General features: G+C 38.4%; 1 protein-coding gene across 1 annotated transcript in view; it reads right to left on the reverse strand.

The window, feature by feature from the left end:
- The window catches only part of LOC117369890 (inactive N-acetylated-alpha-linked acidic dipeptidase-like protein 2), a 403,810-nt gene that overhangs the window by 192,160 nt on the left and 183,936 nt on the right, over positions 1–27,714 (reverse strand). The window contains exons 3-5 of the mRNA XM_055221431.1: positions 26,418–26,587; positions 23,930–24,098; positions 23,031–23,195 (exon numbers count right to left, since the gene is read on the reverse strand). Of these exons, the coding sequence (XP_055077406.1) occupies positions 23,031–23,195; positions 23,930–24,098; positions 26,418–26,580 (497 nt within the window). The 5' untranslated portion in view covers positions 26,581–26,587. The remainder of the gene's footprint in view (positions 1–23,030; positions 23,196–23,929; positions 24,099–26,417; positions 26,588–27,714) is intronic.

Genomic DNA, 27,714 nt, shown 5'->3' on the forward strand with positions numbered 1-27,714 from the left:
ACGATTGGCAGTACAAGCCCACGCCTCTTTTCATGAATATACACGAGCAGGATACAAAACAATACACTTCACAAATGTGCTGAGTGTGAGGTGTGCAGTAGTTTAATTAGTGGACTGATGAACGCCGATTGTGTTGTGATGGTGCTCTGAAGGGGGAGTGACTTAGTGCCGGGAGCAGAGCCTCAAAATTAAAACTGAAATTAATTACACATTTTAATATGTTATTTTTGGCGACTATAGCAATTTCAAAAACAATAAAATTAAACATGGTAACGTAAAAATTAATAGCCCATAGAAGTGTAATACCCCATCTTTAACACTTCTCCATCTTGATTTCTCTTAAATTTTAATATCTTTTCGTGTCTTGCTCTTTCTCCTCTTTTAATTTTAAAGAGGCAGTGAAGTCTTCCAGGGCCGGCCTCCCTTTGAGCCATCGAGTCGCAGAGGAATGAAATATCCAACATGGCTGTCATCACCGTATCTTCAACATAAAATAGTTACACATCATCTGGTTTATCTGAGCTAACCCGATGCTCTTAGCTCATCTTTGTCTTGTCATCTATTGTTATGCCTTTTGAATGTGATCTTTATTTTTAAAAATATACTTATTTCTTTGTCTTTTTTAAAAGCTGTGATTTTGCAGTCCTTTTTTCAAGCCAAGTCCAAGAACCCAACTTTTTCCCCATGTATTTGCAAAATTTATCAGATATAGTACAGATATATTTTATAAGCAGCCCCTGAGGTCAAAATATATCCACTGCATACTGTCTGCATCGAATTATAATAAGCGTAATGATCAGGAAGTGTGTGCTAGCATGCTAGGTGTTGTTAGCGTTACCATTATGACAAAAAACTCTCCTCTGGTCTCTTAAACTTATGAAAAGTGCTTATAAACTCATTGTGGTGAATAATTAAGATGCTGAGAATGCATAAGGTCAGTGAGGGATAACTTTGTACCACTGTAAACTGTTTAAAATTAACTAGTTCTGTTTTCATATTTTTAAGACAGTAAAAATCAGGTAGAGCGAACACAGAACTGTATATGTGCTCAGATATGACGTAAACATGTTCAACTAAAGCATATCCTTTACTGTTACCAACTGTAATGCTGATTTATTCTTCGTTACAAAAACATTGGACATGGTGACACATTATGTCATGTTATAATTTCGTGTTTTGGTTCTCAAGATGATCATCCAATCAGAAAGCAGAATGAGCCTCACATGAGTCTCTCATACATCGGATAAATCGCAAATACGACTTTCCGAGTGGAAGTCTCTGTCGTCCAGGTCTGATCCATAGTAAAAGCCGAAAGCAAACGCTGTCAACTGAACAAAAAGTTGTAGGAGTGAAGACGTTTCGCTGCTCATCCAAGCCACTTCTTCAGTTCTCAGAATTGAAGAAGCAGCTTGAATGAGAATGTCATCACTCCAAAAAGTTTGTGTTCAGTTGACACAGTTTATTTTTGGCTTTTACTTTCCGAGAGGAAGTTGTACATCAAGTCATTTGCTCAAATTGGAGAAATGGACAAAACAACCCAACTTGTGATGTCACGAGGGTTGATTGGTGGAAATCTACATAAAGTTTACAATAAATAAGAGATATTTTGTATCAAGTACAAATTAAGTTTGGGTTAACTGCTGTAGGCAATACTTTCTGCTCAAAATATGCAAGGCAAGTTTATTTGTATACCACGTACACAAGGTAATTCAAAGTGCTTCACAGAATAAGAAAGACATTAAAATCACAATACAAACAACGTCGTCTTTTGCTATGGATCAGACCTGGACGACTGAGGATTTACACAGACACAAATACAAACAAATCAAAACATAAATTAATCATCATAAAATTAAAATTGCAAGAGAAGAGTGCAGAATAAAAAACCTTTCAGTCATATTAAGTCACAAACAGATTCTACAGATGACCAAAAGCACATGAGCGCACACAGGTTGAGTGAACAAGCACCGCACTTGAAGAAATCTCCCATCGGAAATGTGCAACATAAACATGAACGGGGCATCAGTTACAACGTCTATGTGACTAGTTTAAATCTAAATCGTCACTACCTAAACTCCAGCAGCTGCCGTCAGCGCTAGTGCAGCCTCTACAGCTCAGTGAGTGAATTCTGGAGGTTCTGAGGCATGGTGTTCCCATTTAAGAAGAAAAACTAGTACGTGTGTACCTCTATACGCAGGTTTAGCTTCTGACAATCCATGTTCAGTTGTGATTGTACTAACTTTTTTAACACTGCAAGAACGCAGCCTACATACAATCCTTTGAACCTAAAATACTTTCATTCCTTCTCATGTAAAACAAAACTTTAAAGAAAAGAAACTTAACAAAATAAGTTCCTTTGCTTATCCACTACCTCACTCTACCCTCACTCCGCCTACCACCGCTCCCGTATTGATCATGTCGGCTGCTACGGCTGACAGCTCCGTGGTAATTACCTGCGGGCTCGGCACTCTGGGGGGACAGTCCACGTGCACTGTCACCCGACACGCCGCGCACGCTCCTCCATCCACCTGTAATTGAAATGAGACTGCCACGGCGCCCACTCGTGAGGACTAAACCGCATTAGGAAGCGCCGGCGATTATCCATTGGGCCGTGAAGTGGGGAGGGGATAGTACCAGCTAATGGACGCAAGTTAGTGATTAATGTCTTATTGCTATCATACAAATAATGAGCAATGCAATCTCATCCATCCACGTGGCACACAGGGTAGCACCGCCGCAGCGACTATGAAAACGCATTCTAATGAGTTAAACCGACAATATATATTTCACATCATGCGTATTGACTTACAGCTTCACTGACTCAATAATAAGACAATATAGTAGTGCGTATTACACATTACCTATGGGAGATTGTTTATTAGAAAAGCCAAATAGAATCAGGAGCAGAGGCCACACTGTGAATCATATTAGTTTTTGAGTTAGACCTGTATGCATGTTGCTAGAAAATGATTTTGTATTATTAGATTAAACGTAATTAAACGCAAGGATATCGTCAACTAAAGCAGAAAGAAGAAAATAATATATGTTTTATTGTTGGTGCAATTATTAAATCGCAAAGGTTGTAGTTGTTTTGGTGATATAATGACCTCCACAAAGAACAAAATATCTATAGTACTGTACTTTTTTTTTTTTTTTTTTTTATCTATGAAGGTTTGAAGTTTGAGAGTGTTTAAACAAGAGAGAAATGTGAGAAAATGTTAATGCCTGTGTGAGAAAAGTGTATAAAGTGTGTGGTGAGGGGTTTTACAGCCTTTAAATAAACATATAATAACTGTAAAAAACAAAATTGACTACTTCGCAGATTTCGCCTATTGCGGGTTATTTCTAGAACGAGAACGAGAGACCACTGTAATCCAAAATTGTCTTCACTGAGAACTCAAATGCTTTCTTGGATATGCATCAAAACCAATCCTAGATCAACTGCTCAAAACACTCAAATCATCAAATGCTCTGTTTGCATTTTGCCTGGTTTGTAGCGTCACAGGTAAAAATCTATTTTTTAAGCCCATATGCCATATCATGACTCGTACTGTCGTCAAATTGTGTTCATAACTAGGCCTGTCTTGATAAAAATACATTGCTGAAGAAAATATAGATGATAAACGATAATATGTATTGAAACCACTGACACAATAATCTTAAAGCAGGATCACCCCAATTAAACATTTTCTACGTGAACCATGTCGTTAAAATACATGAACTGTAATAAATAAATACGAGAATGAAACACTAGTTAGTAGTGTAGTAGTAGTTAGTTTGTATAGATTATAGAAATTATTTATTTGACCCTCTATCTTAAATCTTATCATAGAACAAAAAAATACCAACGAGTTCTCCACTAGTGCAAAGAAAAAGTACTCACAATATATATTAGCCCTCAAAAAACATTGTACCACCATTCATATATTGAATAAGTCGATATAGTATCATCGTGTCAGACCTATTCACGACAAATGTATGCCTCTATTAGCAAAGCATTCATGGAAGATACAGAGCAATTGTTTATTTTCTGATTGTTTATTCTCATTACTGACAGCAGGTGGAGCTCTAACGTCTAAAAACCTAATTGAAAATAGAGGTGTAGTTGCTAAAGTGTGTTTTCCAAATACTGTATGCACATTTAAAGTTAGTAATCTTGTAATTCGTACTTCACATTTTCTAAGCCTTGAGAATGAATAAGTAATGCTTTTATGGAGAGGTTTTCATTGTACACTTTGAACAGGATCCTACTTTTAAACATGTTGCAAATCTTATGCCGCAAAAAGCACAATTTGTTCATTGCATTTGTTAATTTCCGTTTTTATCCAAGAGCTAAACATGAGCCTTTTCCAACCTGCCAGCTCCTCCACGTTAAGTACAGAAAGTAAAGTGGTCTGGAGCAGGCTCACGTGACTTTAGACGAGTGACAGGAAACGGATGTGAGTTTTCTAATGACTCACGACACGCGCTCAATACACGCCTGAAGCACCCTCCCACTTCCTCCTACTGTTCCTTCTCCTCCCTCCTCTCCTCCTCAGCTCTGGTACTGCTGCACTGATGAGGACACACGTATACTTTTGTGTAGTTGTACCTCTGTAGTGTCCAACTAACCCCAAAATATCAGAGTGACCCCTAAATGTCAACGTTTATGTCTATAAGCCAATCAGTCAATAATCAATAACTCAAAAAACAGAGCACACGCCCAACCCAAGCTCCAATTATATATCTTTTATTACAGATTTTTGTTATTTGGTCTATTCTTGGTCTTTGTTTGTCACATGTACTGTATTCTATGCCCAAAAAAACAAAAACAAATGCTTGACAATATTCTAGAGTGATTCTGACACTATTCAGGGCCCAACTGCATGGGTGTTTATCACTGCATTACATACAAATAAAATGTATTAACAAAAGGCATTTATTGTTCATTTAAATTACAACAACTCAAAACAATTATCGTAACTGCTGTTCAAAAATGTACTACACCATAAAGAAAATACTGTCACTAGTCACTGCTGTACCAAACAGAACTAGTTCTTTTTAAACAAGCAACAATTAAACAGAGGTCTAAATTAATTTTTCAGTTCCCTAACACAGTCCTATCATTTTATTTATTCAATGCAATACATTTATAAGCACTTTTCACAATTTTCAGGGAGCAAAAAGAAAGTAATGTTAACAATGACATGCTAAAAGTGCCTCAGTGTTACTTCCGGGTTTGCAGAAGAAAAAAAACATTTTATAATTAGACCGGTCTGATTTTGACACTATAAAAGATGCATTTATTACATAATTTTATAAAACTTGATGCATCCCCTTGTATACTTAATACTTATACTCATAAAAATACTCAAATTACTACTAGTGACAATTACTCCAACTGCTTGATGCTTGCTTGGGATCCAGAATACACACTTCTTCAATATTTTATAAAGTCAAAGTCTGATCACAGGTGAATCTCCCCGTTTTCAAAAGGGCATGATTGATTAGTCAATCAGGGACATGCATGGTCCGTTTGTATTAGAAATAATAAAGGAAAAAAATATATCACAGGAGACTGAAAAACATTGTAGATTTCTGTGGAATCAATGGACAAAGCACTAAACTCTGTAAATCTGAGGTGAGATTTGATTTGTAAATCATAGGTGACAAATGAGCTCCTTTGTTTCACATGTGTCTCTAAAAAAAATAATCTGGTTGCATGATCACGTTTGACCGGACTTGAGACGCAACAGACAACGTGAGGAACAGCGTGATATCAATCTGCATAAAAAATACAGATAGATCATTCTAGATACACCAGGCAAAGTCGATGCTACAAACTGCTAAAACTTTATTTTTTTTTCCCAAAACTCAAATCTTATCACTGACAGTTATTTGTGGCACGCATTTATCTTTTAAATTATTGCTCAAATTTAGTTCCAAATTGCAGTAAAAATGATCCGTATCCTCACTGTAGCCTCTGCGTCATCATTCAGGGTGAACCAGGCGGATATTAGTGAGTGTGCAAGATATTCTGGCCATCTTCACGCTTCCTCCACATCATCTAGAAACTTTTAATATCATGCACTTTTATTTCATATTGCACCGAGATTTCATCATAAACTCTGCAATTACCTTTTGATGAAACCAAATGTTCCTCAAGTGCAAGCTGTGTCTAAAAGTAGTTCCACTGTGTCTATGGTCAGGACATCAGAAATGGGTTTGAGGTTGGTGAAATTTGGTTAAATAACTTTCATATTTTCTGCTCATAAATTTGCAAGTTTTATGGAATGGACCTATTTTATTAACTGCTGATTTTTCCTGTGTAAGTTGAAATGTCGTGCACTTTAGAGATAATTGTTAACCCAATTTACCCAATCGAAGTTGTATTTAGAGCGAGCTAGCATGATCTACGGCTGTGCAAATTTAGCCTGGATGACCTTTCTTACATGACTTTTAACAATACACTTTTGCTTTTTGCTTAAATAAAAATTATAGATGGCAAACTTATAGTAAAGAAATGCGAGGGAATTGTCAAAGTGTTGGTTTTCATAATAAAAACAAGTCCAGTTTCTTTGCTCTGGCCCAACTGGATCAGCATTTATCAGACATTTAGCATCTCACTTTCAACTCATTGCCACTCGTAGCTTCAACCCGTAAGAAAAACACGTGGCTGCTCCCTAGTGGTACATCTTATATAGTCGATGTACAACAATAATACAACAATACACCGTATTTTTACATGGACAACTTAAGCAGGATCACGTCCAGCATTTTTCATTCAAACGTTATAAATATCTGTCTCTGTCCATTAGCTGTGTAAATGATCATGCTAAAAAAAAAAAAATGGCTATTGTTAGTATTTAGCGTGCACCTTCAGCTACATGTAATTGGTTCCAGCATTATCTTTGAATCCAGGCAGTAGTAGCCGATGGGTTTAAATCCAACGTTTAAACTTTACGCAAAGCGATCCCCCAAGGAAGGCTCAGTTTTGGGCCCACTACTTTTTACTATATTTATTACTTTGATTGATTTCAGTTTAAGAGAAACCCTCATACATTTATATGCAGATGATGCTGTTTTGTATGCAAGTCATGAAATAAAGACCCATCACTGTACACGATATGGAAATGTAGGTTGGCCATCGCTATCTGTCAGAAGAGAACTTTATAAAATGTATTTATATGGGACTACGACGATAGACTGCCTGAATATCTCACTTGCTTGTTGAAGTTACCAGCACTTTTAATACAAGATTTCATGATTGTCTACATCTAAAAACTGTCCGCACTAAAACTCAAATTGGGAAAAAAAACAAAAAACTTTTGGTTATTACGGCCAAAAATGGAATACATTTCAAGGACATGCAAAACTAGATATGTTGGCGCCACAAATGCACTTTAATAATCTGCTAATAAACATTTATAATCACAAGTGCACCTGTTTTTAATGTTTTAAATATACCTATGTAGTTATTTGGGTTTTATTATTATTATTTTTTTGTATTGTTCTGCATTATAACAGGTACATGGGCTCTCCCTGTATAAATAAAGATAAATAAATAAAATGAAAAAGCCTTTTGTTGTACCAATTAAATTCCACATGTAGACAATTTGCTGCCTTCTTTAAAAGACCCAAACAATTTAAACGTGATCGCCCACATCCTAATAAGTATGGCTCTCATCTTCTCTCATTAATGCTGACCTCACTCTTGAGTCTCGAGCTGAAAATGTGTGACAGTTTCATCCCGCAACTCATGTCCTCTGCAACAAATCATCCTGAATGTATTTTAATGGCTAGTACTAGTTATTCTTGTCTGGGTTAAAACATATACTGAACCAGAGACCCCAAAAGTTATCAACTATAGCCTGTGACCTATGTAAGGTCCCTAGGAAATAAATCCTTTTTATGTCAGGGCTTAATAACGTCTAATAACATTGACCTGCTTATCTCTGAAACTTGGCTAACCCCAGGCTATCATGCATCAGTGAAAGCAGCATGTCCTCCAAATTATTCATGTATCAGTCAACCTCATTTGCCTGGTCGTGTTGGCGGACTTTGGGATATATAGAAAGAACACCTAAAGTGCACTACTCTAGCCTGTCAATCATTTTTATCTTTTGAATATTTGATGTGTCATCTATGCTGCCAAAATCCGAGAGTCTGCATACTTGTCTACGGACTCCCCCCAAATGCAACCCATATTTTATAGATGAATTTCAGAGCTTCACTCAAACCACTGCCAGGCCAAAAAACAAAAAAATTGCCAAAAAGAAAAAAGGTCTATTAATTATTTATTTATTTATTTAATTTCCCATCTATATTCTTTATACATTCCTTTCTCACTTAAGAATGACTAGTACTAGCCCTCTCCTCTCCCATCTTCACCTAACCCCCTCCAAAATCACGGACCTGTCGATTTCGCTTCTGCAATGTCACAAGATTTATTTCCATCCAGTGTTGCATTCATTTTTCACCAAGATGTTGCATTGATGATGGTCGAGTCTGACGCTGCACAAAGCTTCTCCAGCACATCCCAAAGATTCTCAATGGGGTTAAGGTCTGGACTCTGTGGTGGACAATCCATGTGTGAAAATGATGTCTCATGCTCCTGAACCACTCTTTCACAATTTGAGCCCGATGAATCCTGGCATTGTCCATTGATTGTCCAAAATCCATTGATGGAATAACCTGGTCATTCAGTATATTCAGGTGTCAGCTGACCTCATTCTTTGAGCACAGACTGTTGCTGAACCTAGACCTGACCAACTGCAGGAGGAGAGGGCCTATTTGCTTAGTTGCTTAGTTTTGTTTTTTTTCGCCAGGCAGTGCAGTATCAAAATGTGACACAATTGTTATTTTTGGCGTCTTTAATACGCACATTTACTTCCCTACGTCATCCACTTACGCTTCTGACTTCATTAAAATTGTTGAAACCCACTCTAGAGGGCGCACTTTTGAGCCAATATCATCGTTTTCAATTTCTTTAGATCTTATTGATTTTATTATGTCCGACCACAACATTGTATCCTGTCAGATAGAACTTGAATTTCCTGCGTTACCTCTCTCAATCTGTCGCTCGATGATCATACGTCCGCAGATGTGTCTCCTGACAAACTGCAGAACAGGTTCAAAACAGTTGGTGAAAATATTTTTGATCAGCTTGCCCTTTTCAAAACCAAAAAACAAAACAAAACATGAGTCAAGTTTTTCCCTGGCTTAACGATCATACAACAGAATTAAATGCAGAAAAGCAGACAGGAAGTGGAAAAAGGATCATCTTGTTGTGTCTTTTGAAACTATAAAAGATCAGATGCAGGGTTATCAACGAGCTCTAAGCAAATATACTTACATCGGGCTAATCATGATCCATCACATCTGTGTTTTCAACTGTCTCAATAATATAAATAACTGGATGTCGTAAATGTTTTCCCACTAAACAATTTTAAGACAGACATCTTTTTATTTTGCCCAACAAATACGAGGAACTATTTTGAAAAATGTCTTGGGAATTAATCGTCCAAGAAACTGCCCACAAGCTTCACTTATGACACTGGAATTACAAAAAATAGTTCAAACTTTTTCTTGCAAACGAGAAATATGTTTTCTTTCACTTGCTAACCCTGCTCTTGTCACCTTAAGACTAGATTATTATAATGTGGTATTTAAATGGTCCTAGCGAAAAATCTCTGAAACATCTCCAAGACTGTTGACTAATAAAAACACACACAGGGGCATTACACTGATACTAGTCTCACTATACTGGCATCAACTTTCAAATCGATTTTTTATATTACTGTCCTTCTCTATCGCTCACTTCGTCCATCAGACCCTTCTCATTGTACCTCTGGTCTCCACACTAGAGGGGCCCGTGTCTTCTTGATCAGATCCTCAAACCCATAGCATCCCATATTCTTATAGAAGGAACTAATAAGAACGACTGACTCTGTAGAACTTTCAAATCTAAGGTAAAAACGCACTTGTACAGAATGATACGGTTATTTTTATTGCACTTTTAATCTGAGCCTTCTACCTACTTTTTATCTCTGTGTAAAGCACTTTGTAACTCTGCTATGAAAAGTGCTATATACATAAAGTTATTATTATTATTATTATTAGTAGTAGTAGTAGTAGTAGTAGTAGTAGTAGTAGTAGTAGTAGTAGTAGTAGTAGTAGTAGTAGTAGTAGTAGTAGTAGTAGTAGTAGTAGTAGTAGTAGTAGTAGTAGTAGTACTAGTACTAGTAGTAGTAGTAGTAGTAGTAGTAATAGTTGTAGTAATATTAATCATAGTAATAGTAGTAGTAGTAGTAATAGTAGTAGTAGTAGTAGTAATAGTTGTAGTAATATTAATCATAGTAATAGTAGTAGTAGTAGTAATAGTAGTAGTAGTAGTAGTAGTAGTAGTAGTTGTAATAGCAGTAGTAATAGTAGTAGTAGTAGTAGTAGTAGTAGTAGTAATAGTTGTAGTAATATTAATCATAGTAATAGTAGTAATAGTAGTAGTAGTAGTAGTAGTTGTAATAGCAGTAGTAATAGTAGTAGTAGTAGTAAGAGTAGTAGTATTCACAAAACAGTAAACAGTATAATGTGTGGAGAAACACAGTGTGACTTTGTGTGTATAAAAACATCTGTAAACTTCAAATTGTAAAAAAAAAAAAAAAAAGAGAAAAGATAGATAATGAGATTAATAATAATAATCATTGCGTTGTCTGTTACTTCTAATTTTGAGCCGTGTATTTCTACCTACCTAACTATATGGACAAGCCAATTTTGTATCTTTTTTTTTTTTTTTGCTGTTCGATTCCTCCTGTGCGCGTGAACTCTGGGCCTTTGCTGGAGGATTGATGTTGCGCGGCCGTGACATTATGATCATAAATGAGAAGTGACACCTGTCAGTGCAGCAGCTCTCAGACTCACACAGGCCTGATCAGCTCTGGCATCTGACCTTAAACTAAACCTCTGGCAAACGGCTACGGCACAATCAACAACAAATACAAGAGAGGGAGGGACGGAAGAAGAGAGTGTGGAGGAGAGAGGAGAGAGGGAGAGAGACAGGCCAGGAGAAAGAAGACACGGAAGGAAAGATGGAGCAGGAACAGAGAGAGAAGAGAGTGAAGAGGGGAGGGTGAGACACAGGGCAGGAAACAGAAGGGAGAGACAGGGAGAGAGAGGAAAGAGACAAAGAAGCGAGGGTGAAGAGGGGAGAGAGAGTGAAGAAGGGAGAGCAAGAGACAGGGAAGGAAAGAGAAAGGAGAGAGGAAAGACAGAAAGAAGAGAGGGTGAGAAGGAAGATGAGAGAGATACAGAAAGGAGAGGGAGAGGGAGACAGAGAGGGTGAAAGAGAGAGAGAGGAAGGGAGAGCAAGAGACAGGGCAGGAAAGAGAAAGGAAAGACAGAAAGAAGAGAAGGTGAGAAGGAACATGAGTGGTATAGAAAGGTGAGAGAGAAAGAGAGAGAGAGAGGGTAAAAGAGAGAGAGAGGGGAAGGGAAAGCAGGAGACAGGGCAGGAAAGAGAAAGGAAAGACAGAAAGAAGAGAAGGAAGATGAGAGAGGTACAGAAAGGAGAGGGAGACAGAGAGGGTGAAAGAGAGAGAGAGGGGAAGGGAGAGCAAGAGACAGGGCAGGAAAGAGAGAGGAAACATAGAAAGAAGAGAAGGTGAGAGGGAAGATGAAAGTGGTACAGAAAGGAGAGAGAGAGGAAGAGAGCGAGGGTGAAAGAGAGAGAGAAGAAGGGACAGCGAGAGAAAGTGTAGGAAAGAGAAGGCAGGGACAGAAGGAGAGATGAAAGAGAGAAAGAAGAGGGTGATTAAGAAGGCGAGAGAGGTAAAGAAAGGAGAGAGAGAGTGAAGGGAGAGCAAGAGACAGGACAGGAAAGAGAGAAAGAAGACGGTGAGAAGGATGTAAAGAGAGGAGAGAGACGGTGCAGGAGAGAGAAACAAAGACAGACCAGGAGAGAGTGTGAGATACAGTTGAAGACATGAATGAAGAAAGGATAAAAGAGAGTGCAGGAGAGAGAGGAAAGAAGAGAAACCCAGGGGCCTCATTTATAAGAGTGTGTCAAATTTTACTTCAAAGAGTACGTATGGACAAAATACATACTTCACACACGTGGAAAAACTATTGGGATTTATAAAACTGACATTATTCCCTTATCAAAAACATGCCTGAAGAGGTTTGTCTTCCATGCATGTTTCAGTAATCTCTCCCGGGCACTATTCAAACTACAACTTCACAAATCTGACGTGATATTGAGCAGTTTCATTAGCAGGATGCACTGATTGTAATGGGATAAAGCTCTGAAGGGGAAGTGACTTAGCGTGGAGAGCAAACAAAGGGGGGATTCAGAGCATCAAAAACAAAACAAAAACAAATTCAATCTTTAATAAGTCGTTTTCGGGGGATATAGCATTTCCAACACAATTAAAGGTAACGCGTTCATCTAAACTTTTACGTGTTGGCGTTTAATACCTCATAGAAGTATAATACCACCTCTTTAACATGAGCCGCAATCAAGGCCGCGAGAACAAAAATGTATGAGCAATTTCAAAGTAATTAAAGAGATATTTCCCAGACAAAGCGACAGACTTCACCAAGAGTTCACCTTGGCTTAAAACTGCTTCTCCTCCTAACTTCATAGATAGTATACGACGGACACAATTTAAATAAACCCTTCCATGTGTGCTCGCTGTTCTCCCTGAACTTAGTAAATCTTTATTACTTTTACGGCTTGAACATACACGATTTTATGTGGACCTAAAACTCAGCACCCTCCCTGCTTTAATAAAGTCTTTACTGCCAGTTGCTAACTTGAGTGACCGGGCCAGAGCAGTAAACTTGGGGGAAATGAATGTGAGGATACTGGTTTTATTAGCATGGGCAGAGGAGCATGGCTGATTCCACTCCTCCCTGACATTTATTCACACGCAGCCCACACGCATTAAAACGTATACTGCACCAACGAGCTAGCGCAAATGCAAAGATGATCATGGTATTCTCAAAAACTCATTTCAAGACTTAAAGAGCGTAGACTAGGGTTCAAACCATGACTCAGGAACATGTTTTAGTTTAGAACTTTTAGCCCCGCCCACTTAATCATTTCTGCCTCTGTGATATTGTGCCATGAGAGAGAATCAAATCTGTGATAGTGTCAGGCTTTTGGTTTTGTAAAGATGTACCTGACTGGACATGCTACTCAAGAAAATGCTATGTAAAATGAATAGACTGTATTTTACAGCCTAATTGTCTTATTTAGCAGCGTTTAACCCTATTGTGTCAAATGCTTTTATGGCTAAATAAAGGTCTAGGCGAGCTACAATGGTCTATGATGCACTCAGCCCTTAGAGCCCCATGTCTCTGCTTTGAGATGCTCTTTGAATTTACATGAGAGCACAATTGGTTGCGGGGTTACAGTAATGGTAAGTCCACAACCGCGAGTCTATTGTCAGCGATAGCATCCAGCGCTATAGGGTTAATTCATGGGAAGTGCAACTGTTTCAGATGCCTGGCCTCTGATCACCTAGTGATGACTGGACCCTAGATGCCCCTCCTATATCCTGATCCTGTTCCAAGAAACTGGATCCTCCCTTTCCTCACCTGGCTGGATGACCCAATACTAGGAGAATCTACACCCTACTGTGGATAAGCCCCCCTTTGTCCCTTAATCTTGGGTTGCTCCCTACAGCCTCAAACTCTATCTGCAAATGGATGTGCATTAGGCCCGGACACGTCGGCAGAGTGGATCTTTCCTTCACTGTGTTTCTCAAGGTCTCCTCCTGTCCTTAAACTCTCTGAGAAGGAGAGTTTAAGGACAGGAGATGTTCTGGGACATCCAAATTATTGTTTTCTGTTGGTTATCTGCTTGTCTGTTCTTGACCAATGTCTGTTTCATTGTTGATTTTCTAACTTTGTGCTGGTTAAATCAATTATCATGTTCAGCCCTCAGAGGAAACTGTTGCTGTGATTTTGGGCTTTACACAATTAAATGGAATTGGATTGAACTGAATGGTTAAAAGGTTAAAAACTTAAAATCAGGCACAGGCTTTTTAAATGTAACTTTTCTGGTTGGTCCTGCAATTGCTGTTCTCCATTTAGATGTCATTGCTTTTGCTGGAACATATTTTTCAAGGTATTTTTAAGCTATAATTATGCCTGTAATTGCATAAAAGCAAGACAGACAAGTTTAATGCCATACTGTGGAACTTCCAAGCAAATCAATGACATAGTAAGTAAAAACATACTATAAAATTGAGGCCCCAAACAGCTTCCTTGCAGAATCCCACGTGATAGCGCTTGTATGTTTGAAATTTTCCATGTTTGAATACATTTAAAAAGTAAAATAAATGTTTAAAAAATTATTCCAAATCAATTTTATGATTATAATGCACTTAATTTTTAATGCAGTTTACAATTGTGACAAGATCTCCAAACTAGTCCCCTACAAGAGCTACTTCAGAACGCATGGAGATATAAAAACATTTACAGTTTCATCACCTGCTTGTCTTTATTAAGATGCTATTGTTTTGCCTGAAATGTTCCACAGTATAACAAAAACGTATTTATCTCCATGGAAATAAGTAGGTAGCGCCACTAGGGGTGCACGTTTTAAGGTAATTCAGAGGATAAAATTGAATAAATACAAGATCTACAAGTTTCACACCAAACTCTGGACTGTAACATCTCCATAGTGACAAGCACATCCAGAAAAGTTACATAGTGCATATTTCAGTTAACTTTCCCCTCCCTATAATTGAGCTAAATTAGAGGGAGGAAATATTGTATGCCCACTGAAAGGTTAACAATCGAAAACCAAATAATAGCATAATAATAGCATGACTATTTTTGAGTGCTTCATATTTGTCTAATTTACACAGTCCATTAAGTCCTTTTATTTGTCGTGATTACAGGCCAATTTCAATCAAAATTGCTCCATGCTGCTTCATCAACCCACTGTAATTAGCGTGCTTATTTTCTAATGAGCAGTTATGGATGTCCCATGGTGAATACACGCCAAAAAGGACAAAGTATCAATCACAAACTAAAGAACGCGGAAAATAATAAGCCTACACCAATGACTTACTTAATGGACATAACAAAGAAAAGAGCCTAATATTAGAATTCAGGTTAAATTGAATGTTTTTTGTATTAGTTTTAGCCTTTTTAAGCATCTGTTTAGTACCATGCATTGCCGTTGTTGCCTGGGATCCAGAATACACACTTCTCCAATACATACGGACATGTGAGTCGGGTCATCGTTGAATCTACCTCGAGTTCAGATGGGCGTGATTGACAGGTGAATTAACCAATCAGGGACATGCATGGGTTGTCCGTATCAAAACAAATATGGCTGCTTACGACGATAAAATAAAAGGAAAAAAATATCACATGGGACTGAAAACATTGCGGATTTCTGTGGAATCAACGAACGAAGCAACTTTTCTAAATTTTTCGTCAAAATCATGGGCGACCAATGACCAATGAGCTTTTCACATACTGTATGTCACTGAAATAAATGAATCTGATTGCACAATACTGTCTGGATTTGGCTCAATGTGCGATGGAGGTAGTGTCCACCTGCATAAAACCCGCAGAGAGATATCATTCTGGGCGTGCCAGGCGATCAACATTGTGCAATGAGTCTCTAAATTGTGATCACAACTGAAACAATCACACAAAATTTGGCTGGTTATTGATGTATAGGACTATGGTAATTGCCTAACCAGCCATTCACTTCTATTTTCTGTTTGAGTGCAGAAGGATCTGGAAGTGAACTGTCGAGTGTGAAAAACCTTCATTTTGATTTGGGACAGTCTAACCGCAGCTGCTAATTTGTCTATCAATTTATCAAAAATACTTGTATCATTCAGAAGAAAAGAAGGAGAAATTACATATGAGTTTTCTGCTTTTTTTGCAAGTTAATGTTATGATCATAATGCACTTAATTTGTAATGTGGTTTACAATCATGACCAGATCTCCAAAAAATGAATAAATACAATACAACTAAATAAATAACAAGCACTTTTTCCAACCACAGCCACTAATTTGTAGCATGTATCTCTCAAAAAAAAAAATTCTTGTATCATTCAGAAGAAAATCTATTACTTCTTTTACCTCAGATACATAAGAGTTTACTGCTTTGCTTGTTAATTCTGCAGAAATCTGTGCTGTTTCTCCATCCTCTGTGTTTATTTCTTAACCTGTAATATTTGCTTTCACACCAACTGACCTTGCGTTTCTCTTATTGGATAATCCGCCTGTCAATCACACTCATCAATACTGCAAACCATAACGCTGCACGGTATTGAACACACATGGCTTATCTGAACACACAAAAGCAATAACAGTTGTACTTATTGCTTACAACTATATACTTATCTTTTTGGTTATTTTCTGAGTTTTTTGAGTTTGTTGAAAAGCACTTTTTTGTAATGCCGATGGATGAAAACACTGAAACATAAGCTTGTTTGCGTTGGAGGAATTCATTTTTGTCCTAGCCTATTGTTGCAGTGTTGCAGCTAAGAATGAAAAAGTCCAATCAATGCCCATTTCTGCTGTTTAGTTCCTAGTCACAATCCCCCCTCTCTCGCTCTAACTTCAGCCCGGGCTATAGTGGCTGGTCCCCTGATAGAGCGGCTCATGTTGTTGGCTGTGTAAGCACCACTCTCCCTGCAGCGCTACACCACTCAAACCCTCCAGTACCAGGGGGACTGTGGCCTTCACATCCTGGCACCGGCTTGGCACCAGGCCACCGCTCTGCTCATGACTCCATAAAGGCGGCAGTGGTGTGGCTTATAAACGATTACAGACAATACCTAATAAACATGGGCACGTTTTAATGGTCGAAATAACCAAAACACTTCAATTAATTCGAATGTACTCGTGTATGGAGTCTTACTAGTTCAGCTAGTTATATTTTGATGACATTATGTTTTGGGAATGTTGTTTTTTGTGAACTTAATCCTAAAAAAAATGACTAAAATGAAATAGACTAAAAAAGATGCATTGATAAAACATAAACAACATAAAGGCAACATATTAAAGACGCCCCTATATACAAAATTACAGTATATACAATATGAAGTACCTGGAAAAGAAGCATTTTCTGTCTTCTGTAAAGGTACGGATGGGATTTTAAACAGATGTTAATGTAATACAGTAATATAATAGTGTAATAGTGTTGGTTATTTATTCTTAGGTTTCAAATGAGGTACACCCTGCCCATATTAACTGAAAATGAGCAAATGTCTCTTCAATGTCTTGTCTTCAGTGTGCAGGCTAAGGCAACCCAGGTCCCTTTTGAAACCAGTAAGGATGGATCATACATACTTGACCTTTAAAAAAATGTTTAAAAATAGTAAAAAAAAATTGCTTCCATGACAAACCTATTTTGGCCACCATTCTCTCAAACCGTAAAAGGACCCATTTCTTTCTAAGCCCTTTACCTGTGTGTTGATCTAAAGTGCGGGTCAGCTAGGTTAAGGGGGATTTACTTTTTGTCACGCCACAGGCCACAAAGCAAACTTGTCCCGCCTCAGCACGGGCCCATATCTGATCTTGATACCCATCTCCCTCCTCACAACTCTATCCAAAATCCTGCACGGCAATTACCAACGCAGCTTAAACCGTCTTTAGCTTCAACCCAAAGGACCTCTCCAAAGGCGCACGGTATTTTCTCATGTCTAAGATCAGGTTTTCAAACACAGCTCCTTATGTTACCGTGTAAGAGTTATACAGTGGCATAATTAGCAACCCGGCTAAGCTAGCATGATCGGCAACAGCAGGGAACCATCTTTTAAGGATTCTGGGCATAAGCCAGCGACTCCACAGTTACAGTGCTGTGTTCACCATGTTTTGAAGAGGAAATTGGGAAAAAAAAAGATTCATTTGAGTGTTTTTGCAAGTGACAAGAAAGAAGGAAGTGGTGTTGAACAGATGCCAGAAAACAGAGGGTAACTGTCTGAGTAGCTAAACAAAGACGGGACGCTTTTTTTGTCTTTCTCAAACACAATATGTTTTTAAAGCAAATTTGACGACACTCCAGACAGAAAACCAAAATGAAGCTTTTTCAGATGCTGCTCAATGCCAAGTTGGGACAATGTATCTTTGTACTATCTACCTCTGAATCTGGGACATTCAAATTGTGTTCTATGGGTCTTAGAAGGAGCAGACTTACTAAACAAGGATTCATCCAACAAGACTGGGGAAAACAGAAGTAGGGGTGACCAAAATTAACCCATAAGACACACAATTAGAGCTAGATCTCATTACTTAATAGCAAAAAAATTACATTTCTGCTTCTTATTAACTGTGGAATTTGAATAATTAATTTTGATTAATATAAAAGTGTACTTAACCCTTCATGACCTGCCATTGAACAAGTCTGCCTAAGCATTATTATACATTTTTGCATACTATAGTGTAATTTAGGACTATTAACTTAAGTTATTCACTTATACAATTCTGGCACTTATTTTGTTTTTACAAATAAGACCATTTTTAATATCTAAATGGACTTTTATGCAAACAAACTCAGGATCAGCACCATGGAGAGCTCCCATACTGCACTGAATGTGATGACAAATGCATGTATGTTCATTTGGTAATTAAATGGATGATATGATACTGGACAAGTCAGTATATACTAATGAGAGTATTCGAGGCCTGCCTGAGAATTTCTATGGCAGGGATGTCAAAATAAATTTTAACGAGGGCCACATCAGCAAAATGGTTGCACTCAAATTTGCATGGATGTAAAAAATATGAGTGTGTAACTGCGTATCTCCTGATAAACTGACATTTTAAGACAGTCATACGTCTTAATTAACCTTGTCGCGGGCCACAAAAAATGATGTGGCGGGCCGCATTTGGCCCCCGGGCCTTGAGTTTGACACATGTGTTCTATGGGGTATTAATCGCTAACACATAACATTTAGATGGCCATGTTACCTTTTGTTTTGAAATGCTATACTGTATTTGCCAAAAAAACAAACATTTTTAAGTTTTATTTTTGATGCTCTGAGTCCCCCTTCCTTTTGCTCCCTGTGCTAAGTCACTGCCCCTGCAGAGTGCTATCACAACACAATTAGCCAACTTCCTGCTAATGAAACTACTGCACATCGCATCAGGTTTGTGAAGTTGTAGTGTATTGTTCTGTATCCTGCTCTTGTATACTTATGGAAAATTGCTGTGCTGGAGCATAGGTCACTTATGGTTATGGGTTGAGTCTTGGACATAATCGTACTGCTAACCATAAGGAGGGTTGAAACAAGGCCCAGGAGAGATTGCTAGATTACTCAAACATGCATGGATGACATATAACATAGTGGAAAGCTCCAAAAAGATGATTTAGCTAAATACCGCCTTTGTAAGGACTTGGGATATGAAACTATGCCCAGCGCAAAAAACAAAACAATGAAACATAGTGAATCAAGCATTGGAAGACAGTGAGTTAGATGGAGATGTGCATTAAAGACAGTCGTGGTCCGTGAAGTCAGGAAAAGACTGAAGAATATGCTCCCCTGTATGACATATGATGATGCTACCCAAGTGAGTCAAAGTGATGAACTTCTTTTGCAGTTGGGCCAGCATTTTTCTGATCTGAGTGGGTCACGGAAGAACAGACATGATTATATTAGACAAAGACTTTGAGAAATAGGGCGACTGTTTGTTGTGACAAGAAAGAACACTCTATATACTATAAACAAAGTGGAAGAACTCATTTATCCTTGTAACTTCAACAATATGATTGCTGGTGTGAAATAATTGCCAGGTAGGATGCAGGGAAACACATTCAAACCAAGCTTATCTCTCAGGTAATAGCCTAGATCTACTGAATGAGCTTGTAGAGAGGGAAAGACCAGATCCTAGTGCAGTATGCATGATTTTTTAAGACCATTAAAAACTGGGACTGATCACAAACGGCACGACCACCGCTATGAAAGAAAAACAAGGAATGGAATGCCCCAAAGCTTTTACCATGTTAAGTGGTTGAACACCCAAGTTGAAAATGCTTGATTTCTTTCAAAAAGGATGTGAAGAATGTGCCCCTCAACCAAAAATTATGCAGACCTTGCAAATGTAACCCTGGCTCAGATTATTCTTTTCAGTAGAAGATGGGAAGGGGATGTTTTGAGAATGGAGTTTGATACATTTCACAATATTTTAAGGTCAGATATTAAGTTATTTTCTGATCTAAGTTATAATCTTGTTTACTCATCAAAAAAAAAAAAAGGAGTTGTTTTGTTTCATTCACACAAACGCAGCATATTTAAGGTTCCTATCTCAAACTGAAAACACTCCACAAAGGTAACTTCATGATGTCACAAGGTGGAACAGAACATTGAACTTTGGAGATCTAAACAGACTTATAATGCAGGATTACTAAAAAACATGTGTAAATGAAACAAAACAACTCCTGGAATGTTTTTGATGGGGTAACATTATTTTAACATTGCTTAAATTCAAGTTAAAATGATGTACCTCTTGGAATTAGAACATGAAGTGTGAAATTAAGAGAAAACAGATGTGTCCTGTCACTGGTCCCGTCTATGGTATTTTCTATGGTAGTACAGAGACTTGGGTTTAAAACATTGATATATTTGGTAATCCAGAGGCTGTATCCTCTTACAGAGCCTAAAAAAGTCTACACAAACCAACAAAAGTTTTCCAATTATCATCCCAAAATTCATACCTCAACAAGAAGTAGACACATAGCTACAATCTCTCAAGTTCTGAGTCTTCAGGAGAATGAGGCTGACCAACTATACTCTGATATTGTGTTCAGAGCCAATACCTGACATAATGAGACCTTAGGGAATTAGAGAAGGAAGTCTATGAGAGTTTAATGGAAAACTCTGGATGACATTAGAGTAGAACCTGAAGGTGAATATATCGCATGGTCATTTTATAAAAAAAACCCCAAAACAAACAAAGACAAAAAACTCAAAACAAAACAACAACCTAGTATTCATGAGTGTGTTATTTTATACTTACATACCCAAGAATCACAATTTCAACAGTGTTTACATTACATCTCCAATAGAATCTGTACAGACCACTCCGTCAGATCCAAATTCACTTAAAAATGTGATCCCATGGGCATTAAGTGAAAAAGGTTAAACGGGGGAGGTATGTATTGTAATAATAAAAGATTTGTCTACGTATTTGAAGGTAAATTGTAAGCGATTCATCAATAAATAATTCCTTTTCACTTTGTACAACTTGTTTCTCAGTAAGAATGCTACACATATTTATTTTAAGACATCTTCAATGCAACCAGCTACTTCAGTTACAATCTTGAGTCATTCAAATATCTGTGACAAGAGGCCCTAATCAGTCTTTTCAGTGACTGTAAGCAATCTTTTCTGTGACATATTCTGACAGTTAAAGGTATCTCCGTTATGTAAAATTTGTGTCATTTAAGTCCATGTAGGTCCAGCCTTCCATAGATAGTCCCTTTCTCAGTGTAAAAGTACAGGGGACACTCCTTTGTAATGTAACGCATGTGTCTGCTGTCTGTACCTTCACTCTTCTGATATTAGATAAAAACTTCTTTCAACGATCTACCTGGTCTGCAATCACTTCCTTCACAATTAAACCGACTGCATACAGTGTCTAAGCTCAGAACCATTTGCACTAACAAAACAGAAACTGGGAATCGGTTAAACATTGTGTTAAACATGCTCAAGTTTTCTTTTGTAAAATCTTAACTATGTGTTGAATCAAGCAACCAACCATTCATTCCCTAGTCATTATGGTTAAGGGGAGGAGCAGTCTCCAGGAAATAAATGTAAAGAAAGTCAACGTAAATGTAAAAAGCATGGAAAGTGTGTGAGTGTTTGAGCGACACTTGAACGAACCTTAACCAGAAGACACATGTCCTGGTATATGCCCATACTGGAGATATACCAAATTACTGCCCAAAAGAAATTACCTGATATTTTCATGTTTGCCCACTCCTGATATTACATCAAACCTGCATAAAAAGCTTTGAAATCTTTAGACTTAGATTCTGAATAAACTTGAGATGCAGGGGGATAGTTGGAGGAGCTTCAGCAGGAGTCCGAGTGTTAAATCCAGTTATCAGTGAGAGACACATGGCACTGTCTGAGGCCTGTTTGTTCGCTCTTTTGTATCTATGCTTTTGTGTTTGCTGATAACATTGTGCAGCAGGTGGACAGGGCTTATCTCCGTCTGTCTATGGCGCTCTGTAGTCCATGCCAAAGGACACACATTTTGAGACAACACTGTTTGATTGGGATTTTCAAAATAAAAAATAAAAACAACGAACAAAACAAATTGCATTATACAGAGCCGAACACCTGAATTTATCATAACGCATTGGTCTGATAAAGCATTTTTCCAGATGCTGAGTCACTGTATCATTTTGTGTATTATTCACGGTAGTGTTCAACTACAATTGTAGCTCCAGCTGGTCTATGACTGACAGAAGGGAGGCTGCCAATCTGCACCATCGGCCCTTCTCCAACCTCTAGTGCCTCACACACAACATATTCACTGACATCCCACTGTGACACCTTATATATGCTTTACAGGGCTGTCCAAACTACGGCCCAAGGTCCAAATGCGGCCCTCAGACAAATTTGTGTTGGCCCTCATGCCTCTTCCTAAACTGCCCCAATTGATCAGGAAGTATTTTTTACTACAAACTGAAGAGATTCTACCTCAGTAACCTGAAAAACATCACACTGCATTGTGACACAGACCTAAAAATAATCTTCTAAGTCTTATTAACGGAACAATGGCTCTGTCAAAACTGAGTTAAATTTGACTCCCTATATCGAGACTTTTGTTTGTTTGTGTCCCTCTACTTCAAATATGTTTCAGTATGCGGCCCTCGGTGAAAAAAGTTTGGACACCCCTGCTTTAATACATAAAAATAGATAATAATAATAATAATAATAATTATTATTATTATTATTATTATTATTGTTATTATTATTGTTATTATTGTTGTTGTTATTATTATTATTATTATTGGCAAAAAAAGTGAAAAACAACAACAGACAATAGGTGCTTGATAGAAACAAACCTTTGCAGAGCCTCTATCTTATCTGCAGTGATCCTGGTGAGCAGCTCCTCCAGCAGGTCCAAGCTCTCTGGGGGGAGGGCTTTGGGTTTGACTGACGAGGGAGAGTGGAGGAACCAGCCAATCAGAAGGCCCAGGATAAACAGACCCACGCCCGCTATGAAATACCTACAAAACAAAACAGAGCTGATTAATTGACTGTGTGTATTTTCACCATCCTGCTCAACTTTGATATTACTTTTCACATCTGTCATTTTTATTAAGTATTAATTGTGACAAACTGAGCATTTAACTATAGACTTTAATGATAAAAAAAAAAGTCCGCCTACAGAACAGCTTATTCTACAGTTTGGCAGTAATATACAAATAACCACCTGATGAAGCCAATATGTCTTTTTGCCCTTTTAATTGACAAATTGCCCTCGTGTGAACAGAGAAACCAACTTGAAACTAACAGCTCACACAATCCATTATCTCCTGTGTGAGTGTAGTGTATACACCACTTTGAAGTTCTGAACGGGAACTTTGTTTTTACCAACAAACGTGTACGGTACAAAGGCTAACACTACATTTGAATACAATTTTGAAAACACATCGAAAGGACGGATATAATCTAGATTAAATTATTAAATTACTACAGGAGTATTTATATAATATATTTCAAATACGGTGTTAGCTCTGTGTAAAAGTGATACTTGTCTCCATGGAGATACAATTTATGGTAAAAGAACCTCCATGGAGACCTGGAGGTGGTGGGCCATCTACAAGATAGTGCACCTTACCAGCTACACCATCTAAAACTAAATATATCTCCCCTTACTACTACTACTACAACTACTGCTCCTTCTACTATCTACTACTAACTACTATCACACGCACAGTGACATTGACAGTCCACAGACCTGAGCAGGAAGCAGTGCAGCCTCCTCTGGCCCTTGTTCCCTGAGCCTCTGGTGAAGTGGGAGATGTAGTTGGGATCTTCCTGAAGTCGCTCGAACCGTCCATGAGGAGAGACCGACACAGAGGGAGGGATAGGCTCCATGAACTCTGGGTCAGGGTCTGGACCTGGGTCTGAGCAAGAAGTTAAAAAAAAAAAAAATCTATTTAAACTGTTAAAGCTAAAATACTGATTTCTAGGGCTTCAGTATCAATCATAATTCAATCAAAATCACAAGTTGAGTGGTCAGATGTTGTAGATCATTAACACCCCAATTATTTGAGTAACATAATTCCCAAATAAAAATGAATATCCCGTCGTTTTATGCATCTTGTGTTGGTAAAGCAGTTCATATTTCAGTATTGTCTCAAACTTTTATCTGCACTAAGTTTTCCACCACCTGCTTCTCTCATATGTCATAGCTTTGCCTGGAATGTTGTACAATATGGTATAAAGCCGATCTACCATGCATTTATTCAATTCCAGGTGTTTTTATTGCTAAAAAACACACTTGGCCAGGTGGTGTCTCCTGCCTGTCTCCATGGAGATAGTCTGTACTGGGGAACATTCCAAGCTCTGTGATCCTGAGACTTAAATTATAACAGGCATAGATCAGGATTTTATATTTTGTTTGCTGTAACCTGATCTAAAACAGTCGAGGAACAGGTTCAATGGACAGCAAGGCGGTATAGTAGTTATTTCTCTTCCCTCACAGCAAATAGGTTCTTGTTCCAAGGCACTGCATCTCTCTGTGTCTGTGTAGGTTTCATCTGGGTGCTCTGGTTTCCTCTCCCACTAAAAACGTGTACAATACGTCTATCCTGCTTGAATAAATGTCAGGAGTAATCACTGACTTCCTGTTCAAAAAGTGCACAGCTGAGAGGCCCCACCGCTTTGGCATTTCAACGCAACAAGCAGCAGGATGTTATTGACGTGTTTTTATTGTTGACAAATGCCCACGTGACCTACACGTCTTCATTTTTCTTCTACAAGTCTTCATTTTTCAGAACAACTATCAGTTCATAGAAGTGGGCTGAGATAGGGGAAAGGTGAAAACTGATACTCAAACCACAAATCCAATCGTAAAGCCTGTCAGACAAATCACAGTTCAATATTTTTCCAAAGTTGTTCAGCTGTAATGCTTTCCTTTTCAACTGTAAAAATCTCACTTGTGTGCAGCAGAGATTTAAAAAGCGTAAATCCAAATTCTCGGTTCAAAGGCTGCAGATGCAGAGGAGCTGGAGGGGGCTTCCAGAGTTTAGTGTGCGGAGCTGCGGGCGCGCTCACTCCTCACTTTAAATAAAGCATTGTCTTTCCTCACACTGACAGTTTGTTTCAAAGGCCCGGCTTCTTCAGACTCTCTACAAAGCTCTGAAAGAACAGACCTGGATGGAGAGATTTTTGGTGAAAATAAACCAAAAGTGCTCACGGTAGACAGATGAAATGTATTTAGTTACATGTTACATTTTATAGATTGTACTTTCATTAAGTACCATGTAATTTTTTTTAGTAATAATGAGGTAGTAGTGGCTGTACCACGTGCAGTTGTTGTGTCTTTAGGCATCTTCCCTAGTATAAATGTGGTGTTTGAGTGATTGGTTATGGCTAGAGGGGCAGATGGCGCAGTTTGGCAGCCTCACTTCTGTCAGTTTGCCTTGGGACAGCTGCGGCTACATGAAAAATGAATGAATAATGCAAAAAAAGGTGCTATACAATACAAAAATGCATTATTAACATGTGTCACGGTATGTATAGTGTAAAATAAAGTGTTACAATTTTAGTTTTGAGCAATAATACTGCTTAAATAATCCTTTCTTTCAGTGATTTTAATGCTAGAGAGTTTCTGAATCAGTTCAACATGTAATCAGGTTTGTTCTAGTCCTTGTGGGAAATGTCCTCCATGTTTGACCCATCCTTTAATTCCACTGGGGTTAAACCTGTCAGAAGCAGCAGTGGGCAGCCGTGGTGGTAGCTCGGTTAACGTCCTGCTACGTTTAGACCACGGCATCAAATTCGCATCAAACATTTCTAGTTGGACGCCTTTCCATTTGAGGGCAAATACTTGAAACATGTTGACGCACTGGGAATTTTGCCAAAAAATCAAAAGTTCAAAAAAAACCTAAAACATCTTTTTCAACTCTGGTGTTTTGACGGCTGGGGCGTAAACACTCAAAGCGCTGCATCTAAAGCTTGAAATTCGCTGCAGAAATGTTGGACTAGACTAGACTCGTGTCACATATAGACTGTGCGTATGGATCTGATGCCCCTGATGCTGCGGTCGGAAGGCACCCTCAGGAGGATTATACATGCTGAGGGTGAGGGTAGAACAGGAATACACTCAGACATGGGGATAACAGGCAAATTCCTCACAAAAATTCCCAATATAGTCATGGGAATTGTGAGGTGGGTGCGCTAACCACTCACACACACATGGAGGTATCTGAGTGTCTGACCTGCTCTGGGACAGTCCACATGTTGCATCTGCAGTCTCTCCAGGTCTGGTCCAGCCTCAGGGAGCTCCTCTTTGTCCAGGTCCCAGTCCAGCTCCAGGGCCCCGGGGCACACCTCCCCCACCAGAGGGCCCCCCTGAGAGTCACACACCTTCCTGTAGGCCATACCAGCCCTGCAAACACAGAAGATTGAGCTGTGAGTTATGATATAGTGTCAATCAGTTGTGAATACAAAGATTGTTTGTTCCAATGTACATTATTTGTGTAAAAATGTGAATAATTGAAGTGCAAAAGGATAAGATTGCTGCTTGAAATAAATAAATAAATACAATATTTATGTATCTATTTATGTATTTATGAATTTAAAACTATTCAACGTAAAGTAAAAACGTATAGACAAAATAATATCTGCTTTACAGAAATACGGCATAGAGCTCACTTAAAATAAAATCTCAAACTTCAAAGCCTATTGGCAATTATAACCATTATTATTTTAATAAACTATGAGTCCCTCAAACAGCAATTTCAGTGAAACAAGATGAGAATATCAAATTGTTATTTGGAACATTTTCCCTCCTAAACTCTGTATATGGTGTTTGAGTAGCATTTTACTGTTCCTGGTCTTTATGTTTGTTTGTTTTTTGGCAGTTTAGGTATATTTGCATCTTTCAAGTCAAAAATGTACACCAATGAGTGTGTGCTGCCTCCAGTGGCCAAGTACCTGGTGACATCGCGCAGGACTGTCTTAATTAAAGCTCGGTTTACACTGTGCAATTTTCAGGCTGGTTTTGACACTATTTTTACCTGCACGGCCATTTTAAAATTGAGCTGAATTTCAGCTCCTCCGTGCGTCAATGACATGCGGTGTCCAGGGGGTTACGTGGTGCAATTATCTGCTCACAATGAACACACAACTGCTGAATGTGTTTTTGCAGGGATTTCAGACATGTTTCACATTTGTTGTGAGTCGTAGGGTCCAAGGGCTGTGGAAGCCGGGTGAGACAAGAGTGTGAGTTGCAAAATACAGCTGCAGGCGACGCAAACACATCTTCCATGAGCTGGAGCGAGGTGCGGAGGTGAGCTGGGCCGATAATCAGACACATATTCTGAACAAATCAGCACACATGAGAGCCAGAAAAGTTTGGTGACAGAAGCCTTGGACTTTAAACAAAGCAGTGCTAAAGTTAACAGTGCCAACAGTTTGTTAACTTTCTTTTATTATTTACTTTTTGAGAGTGGAAAGGCACGTGCATGAAAAGATAACAGGCCTCCTCTGACTCATGTCCCTCATAGAGTGTGA

This window comes from Periophthalmus magnuspinnatus, chromosome 4 (genome assembly GCF_009829125.3).
Source record: "Periophthalmus magnuspinnatus isolate fPerMag1 chromosome 4, fPerMag1.2.pri, whole genome shotgun sequence".
Lineage (NCBI taxonomy): Eukaryota > Metazoa > Chordata > Actinopteri > Gobiiformes > Gobiidae > Periophthalmus > Periophthalmus magnuspinnatus.